This window comes from Echinops telfairi, unplaced genomic scaffold (genome assembly GCF_000313985.2).
Source record: "Echinops telfairi isolate 266 unplaced genomic scaffold, ASM31398v2 ScPeMD7_31;HRSCAF=116, whole genome shotgun sequence".
Taxonomy (NCBI): Eukaryota; Metazoa; Chordata; class Mammalia; order Afrosoricida; family Tenrecidae; genus Echinops; species Echinops telfairi.
In genome coordinates this window covers 61,016,823-61,023,802 of record NW_022103928.1, presented here as the reverse complement: position 1 = coordinate 61,023,802, position 6,980 = coordinate 61,016,823, and the positions used below count along the sequence as shown (strand labels likewise).

At 53.0% G+C, this 6,980-nt stretch overlaps 1 protein-coding gene across 2 annotated transcripts in view; it reads right to left on the bottom strand.

Annotated features, from left to right (window-relative positions):
• Positions 1–6,316, bottom strand: part of TATDN2 (TatD DNase domain containing 2) — a 27,237-nt gene extending 20,921 nt beyond the window's left edge. For both annotated transcript variants that reach the window (XR_006680040.1, XM_030885585.2), the window contains exons 1-2: positions 6,144–6,316; positions 5,611–5,997 (exon numbers count right to left, since the gene is read on the bottom strand). Coding sequence is in view for 1 of the 2 variants with exons in the window: in XM_030885585.2 (XP_030741445.1) it covers positions 5,611–5,991 (381 nt within the window). In the remaining variant the exon portion in view is untranslated. The remainder of the gene's footprint in view (positions 1–5,610; positions 5,998–6,143) is intronic.
• Positions 6,317–6,980: the final 664 nt, after the last annotated feature.

Genomic DNA, 6,980 nt, shown 5'->3' with positions numbered 1-6,980 from the left:
GGGGCTTAAGTGGAGAGCAAATGTTTTGAGAATGATGAGGGCAATGAATGTACAAATGTGCTCTACACACTTGATGTATGTATGGATTGTGATAAGAATTGTATGAGCCCCTAATAAAAAATTTTTTTAAAAAACAAGAAATCACTTACAGACCACACGGTCAGCAAGCGAGAAGGCAGGAGAACAGGGAGACCAGGTTGCTGAAAACGAAGAACTAGAACAGAAACGATCAGAGTACCGAAAAAGTATGAAAAATGCAACCAGTGTTTCTGAATGATTTCTGTAGACATTTTTGAATGGTCATCGGTTTTGCCACATAAGCTTTCACAAAGAACATACTATTAGTAGTAGTAATATCTGAATTCCCCCTAAGGAAACTCTGCAGGGCTCTGAGTCCAAGCGCCAAAGCGTGGACTCAGTGCACCCACCAGCAACAGGAAACTCCGAGTCCGCCTAAGTATCACGCAGCTGCACTTCTAGTTCTGTTATTATATTTCCTTCTCAAGAAAGGACCTCCACACAGAAGAGTGTGCAGAGTGGCATTTCCGTCGAGAGCTGCCCATCGATGGCGGGTGGTCTAGGGAAGCAACACACAGCAGTGCAGCTGTAAAGGCCAGAGGCAACGGGGCATCTGTCAGGAGCAGAGCAGCAAGCACATGTCTTTGGAAAGGGCAAACAATGTTTTGCGTGTATGTATTTGCAAACAAGAGTGCCCTGCTGGCATAGTGGTTATATGCTGAACTGCTAACTGGAAGGTGAGCAGTCTGAAACCACCAACTGCTCTGAGGGAGAAAAACGAGGCTTTCTATTCCCGCAGTTACTCACAGGGGCAGTGGTACCCTGCCCTATGCCGTGAGTCAAAATTGATGAGCATTTGGTGGTAAGTTTGGGGTCTGGGTTTCTTTGCAAACAGTCTGAAAGGATAAACTGCTTATATGAGGAATGAGAGGAAAAGAACAAGCTTATTTTACACTTTTTTATTCTTTGACCATTCCCCCAAGAAGTACCTATCTCTTCTTATTAAAAAAGCATAATAAGCCCACTAAGCTTCTGTAAACAAGGAAGTAGAGATTTTAAAACAGTCTCATTTTTTCCAAGGGCTCAAGTTGTTGGCAGCTCGGTTTGGTGCTTTGGGGAGATCAGCAGAAACGAAGTGGCTTTGGCTTTTACTTTCATTTTGAGCCTTAGAAAGTTCTGAATTTTCTAACTTTATACATAATGGACTTTCTTTTACCAGGAAGTCTCTGGTAAATTAAGAAATCAGGAACCACTTTTCTTCTCTGTATGTTTGTCAGCAATTAAAAACTCCCTCAGCTGACGTCTGTGGTCCCTCTTCAGACTAAGTCAAACCACACCCCTGGAGCCTAGCCTCCTTCTTACACACGGTCACTGGTATATCTTATTCTTCTGCCTGCCATACTCTTGCCCCAGTGCCACTTAATCTCAGTAAACGCCAATGGTCCAACAGGCCTCTCTGTTTCTCCTCCGCTGCCTGCTGTGCCCATCTTTGCCCCACTCCACGCCAGCTTTGAGACAACACAGAAACTGGTGGCAAACACGTGCCCCCCACCTGTGCAAGACTGCTACTCACCAACTGTGGAGTCACTTTGGGATACAGACCCAGAGTTACAGATTCTGCTTTTGTTTTTTTTTAAGCAAAACTAGAATCTGGGATTTAACACATTTTCATTCAACAAGTACTTATTGGGTACTTACTACGTGCCAGCAGGTACTATTCTATTCTACAGTTGGGGATTTCCAAATTGACTCATAGCAACTGTGCCTCCCTCCTCCCTCCTCTGGGCTTCAGAGACTGTAACTGTTTACCAGAGTAGAAAGCCCAGTGTTTCTCCTGCAGAGCTGCTGGTGGTTTTGAACTGCCAACCATGGGGATCGCAGGCCAACATATAACCACTACACCACCAAGGCTCCTGAAGTGAGGATTTAGCAGTCAAAAATGCAACATGCCTGCCTCCTTTAGCTGGTGACCGATCGATCGAGGAGAAAACCTAAGGAAAAGCAAGTCCATGTACAAGGAGGAGTCAAAGAGCATCAAGACAGGGCTCCGGTTCATGGGTTTGTTCCGAAGGAGACAGGTCTGTGGGGTGGCTGCAGTTCTCAGTCACACACACTGAGAACTGCGTCTTGTAAGGGTGCCTTCAAAACAGGCCAATCAAAATAGTGGCTCCTGCGGGACCTGCTGGGTACACCAAGTCAGAACAGAGATGTCAGCGCAGGCTAGGTCACTGTGCTTCAGGTGCCAACGAGTCAATCCCGACAGCTGTTCCTGGGGACATGGGACAACCACGGGGACGGCTAGGAAGAAGCTTTCAGAAAAATCACACTGGCGAGAAAAAGGTCAGGAAAGGTGGGTCAAGGAATTTTCTTCCTGCCACAACATACCTACTTGTTTATAGAAGAAAGATTGTCCCTAGGAAACCTCCCCCTCCACCCACAACCCCAAGCCTTCCCCTTTGGACTTCTTTTTGCTTCCAAACCTCAAAAAATATTTAAAACACAATTTGAATCCCTCAAGGAAGCCGAAACTACTGTTCTGACACAGTGTAAATGGAAGAAAGTAGAATTATTTGGGAGATATAAGCACCATCTTCAGAAGTGCAGGCCTAGATGGAGATGAGGTTGAAAACAACAGCTTCACATTTTGATATTTACTACAGGACTGTATGGTTTTGTAGCAGCACTTTCTGACTTACTCTTGTGTATATCAGAGAAGAAAAGTGTCAGGATCAGGAAAGAGAACAAGCAATGGGGGAAGGAAGGCAGGGTCGAGACTGAGGCTGGGGGTATAAATGTCGAACGTGGTTTTCCAAACACTGACACACTACGAGGACTTTGCAGGCCCTGCCAGTTTGCCAACCCTGTAGAGGCGGCACTGGGGGAGGATGAAAGGCCGCTTTGGAGCGGTCAGAATACAATGCAAGCAAACCACTGGTGAGAGCCCCAGGGGCTGCAGAGCAGATGCGTGCCCCACAATGGACTGTCCCTCCAACCTTCTGACCAGCAGCCAAATTGTTAACCATCTGCACCACCCATGGACTCTTAGAATTGATAGTAATGTTTGCATGGCCCACCCTCACTCAACACCAGTGATCTTCCTAAAATGCAAATTCACCTTCGCTTGGCAATAATTCCACTACTGTAGTGAATTTCAGCATACAGCACCTCACAGACCGACTTACCTGCAGCTTGCCCCCCATCAAGCTCCCCAGCCTCCACCCTCAACACCTGGCTCCTTCACACCACAGGGGGCGTCCCATGACTCCAGCAGACAGCAGAAACACCTGGCACACAAAGCCCTCCCACATGGACTTCATGAAGGAAAGGCACAGGGGGAAGCGACGCTTGTGTGAGGCAGCACCCGTCTATTCTCCCCTATTGTGGGCTCCAGCACAGTCTGGCTCTCACCCCAGGTGGCCCTGTGCACAAGGAGATCCATAGGGTTTCCAGAGACTGACGTGTGGAATTGTGATTCCCAGTCCCTCTGAGTGCAGTCTGTATCATAGCAACACACAAGTGGCGACTGTGCATGAAGAACACTGACCAGGAATCAAGCCTAAGTCTGGAGGGGACTTCTACCACTGAGTCACCACTGCCCCCATCACTCCATTACACGCCATCCAACTGCATTCTTGCAGACAAGCCTGCTCAGACCTTAATGAGAGAAAGGTGGGTCCATCCTAGGTTCAGCCCCATCTATCTAAGCCTGCGCTTTGGGCCAGCAGAACAGACTAAGCTGGGAAGCAGCACACCTGAAAGACTGAGCCAATCAACTTCCTGCTCCTCCTAATACCAGGCTCCACTCCATGTGGAAATGTTAATGAAGTGAAATGTAATTCATCCCTGTTATTATACACTGTCCTCAAGTCCGCTGAAATTGTATCAAGAAGGATTACTAATAAAACTAATTTGTCTGAACAGAAAAGTGGATGAAGGGAGCTATTGGTCAGTGTAAGACACGAAAAAAATTTATCTGAGCAAAGCTTCATATTTAACTAACTTATCTTTAAATGATTGTTTTCTTAAGCCAAAATCGGTGGCTTTTACAAACTATCATGAAAAATAAATAAAAACACGTGCCCATAAACAGTCTGACTGGGGTCCATACTGAATCCCCAAGAGGAAAAGCTAACTACAGCCTCACCCCTCAGCTCTTAGAAATCGCTGAGCAAAGGCTTACGAAAACCAGCCCTTCCTGCTGAGGGCCTGTTCATTACGTTTGCAACATAATTTCCAGAGGCAGCCCACCCCACTGTAAACAAACAAGACCCTCCCTGGGCTCCCCCAATGGTCTGTGAGGCTACTATGGAAAAGGCAACTGGAACCCACCAGAGGAGCTTCGGAAGAAAGGTCTGACGGCCTGCATCCACAACGCTTACAGCCCCGTGGACAGCTTACTCTGGAACGCACGCAGTAGCCAAGAGGCAGCAAGCCAGGAGGCAGCTCCGATTCATGGCGACCCCATCAGACAGGGAGACTGCTAAAACCGTCAAGAACAAGGAGGTAGGAAGGAAGCTCATCTTTCTCCCTCGTGGCAGCTGGTGACTTCCAAGTGCCGACCTTGCGGTTGGCAGCCCAGCGTGAGCCCCACTATACCACCGGGTCTCCTGTGAGGCACCAACAGGTTTGTCTTGTCTTTCCCCATCTCCAAGTGCAGAACGCCTCTCAACCTGGGAAGGCCTGCAGTTCCCAAACCTGGACTGTCAGCACCTGGAAGGCAGTGATCTTGGCTGCTTCTGGAGTCTCCTACCTAGAACACTGCCCGGCACAAACCCACTCACTCACACAGCCATGGCGTCGCTTCTGACCTTATAGGACACAGAAGAGCTGCCCGTTTCGGAGCCAGCCCGAGGTGTAACCCATTCTACCACCAAGGCTCCACCCATACAAAGGAGACCCCCGGCACTTTTTCAAAGCCTGGCAGAGTAAACAGATGAAATGCATCTCCCCAGCCCGTCCCCAAGGCGTCTTGGTGGCACTGTGGGTTAAGCACTAGGCTGCTGACCCAGAGGTTAGTGCTTTGAACCCATCAGCCACTCCCTGGAAGAAGGACACAGCTGCCTCAGAAACCCTGTCCTCCCGGGTCACTACGAGATAGAATCCACTAGAAAGCAATGGATTTTTAATAGCCTGCCCCAACTACTACGTTTTCAAAGGGGGGAAGATACCCTTGTCCTCCAAACAACTTCCTCCCACCACCAAGCAAGGTCCCACAGCGGCAAGAATCACCGCTCTGGTAAAAAGCCAAACTTTACACTACAGCCAACACACAAGACATGTGTGTCTCTAGGATGCATTCCAGGCTGGCCACACCACACTGCAGCCCAGTCAAATTCAGTCCACGTGGTTCAAAGGTCGCCCCCATGTGCTGCCATGTTTGAAAAAAAACCCAGCCTCTACTGAATGTCAGGCCAACTTCGGGGCCTTCTGGGTAAGCAAGGAGTAGACGTCTGGGCAGACCCCTGAGGGGCTTCCAATGACAAGATCTCTCCAGTGACCTTCCACCAACATCCTCACCCCCAACCTCCTGAACCACGTGGAAGGGGGCTTCACCAGCGGCAAGCAGTCGCAGTGGCAGTCGCAGCCACCTACCTTAGGGCTGACAGCTTCCTCCTCGAAAGAAGCCATGTTTTCCGGAGAGGGGCTGGCAGGGCCCAGGAAGCCCCCAGTGCTCTTCATCAGGCGACCTTTGGCGCGAGCCCCACCCACACCTGGCCCGGAGGCCCGGGAGGCGGTACTTCGGCGGCCGGATGGGCCCCGGAGCAACCTCGGCGTGCTGGCCACATGGTCCTCCTGGCCGGCTCTCAGGCGCTTGGGGCTGCTGGGCGCTCCCGAGGGCGACGCGGGCCGGAGGGCCGGCCGGCGGGCGGTGGCCGCCACATGATTGGGCTCCCGGAGGCAGCTGAGCTCGCTGGGCCCCCCAGCCGAAGAGCTGACCCAGTGGTTCTTGACCTTGCGCCGCTCCGACGCCATGGGAACCTGCAGCGGAAAGAGAGGCCCAGCTGTCCACCATCACCACCCTTCCTGGCTCGCCCACCTCGGACTCCCCCAGTCCCGGGCCCGGACCCGGGGGTGGGGGTGGAGGGCTGAGCCGGAAAGCCTTTGGCAGGACGGGCCTGACTCACCTTTCCCCCTTGCTGCCACTGCCCATCACAGTTCCCGGGGTCCCAGGGATGCCACGGCGCGTCGAGGGCCAAACGGGTCCAAGGTTCGCGACAGGCTGCGGGTCGGTGTGCGACGCCACTGGGGGGAGGGGGGTTGTCAAAGCGCTTCCGGGGCCGTGCGGCGGCTGGGTGCTACTGGGACACAAAGCCCGTCCGAAACGCCGGCGCTTTAGGCGGCGCGCCCGGCGCTCGCCCCGCAGCCCCCGCGCCGCCGGGCAGGCCCGCCCTCCGGCTCCCGCGGCCCCGCCGACCAGCTCGGGCCGGAAGGGGGCCGGGCCGGCTCTCAGGGTCCCGTGGCGCCTCTGCCTGCGGCCTCAGGGGGGGCCCGGACGCCGCGGCCCGAACGTCCCTCCTGGCCGCCTGCCCGCCGAACACCGCCTCCGGGGACGCCGGCCCGGCCGGCACTCAAACTGAGGCAGCAGCAGCCTCCGCCGAGCCCCCGGAATGAACCCCGCGACCCGCAGCCAGGCCGGAGGCGGGGCCGGCGCCGAGCGGAGAGATCCCATTGGTCCAAATGGCAAGGGGCGGGACTTAGAGCAAGAAGGAGCTCGCTTCTTGGTCAGGAATTTTGGGGCCGGGGAATTACGACTGAAGAAACTCGTTCATTGGTAGGAAGTCAGATGGGGCGGGGCCACTCGCTGGATCTCGCGAAGCGCGAAGATAGAAGCTAGCCGACGCCCCTCTGGCCAGGCCGGTGTAGCTTGAGACTTGGGTACCGTCACTTACCTGAATGCTGCTCAGCCCAGGTGGCTCCCTGACCTCGCACCAAGCCCTTTGCACTATCACCCATGTTACATA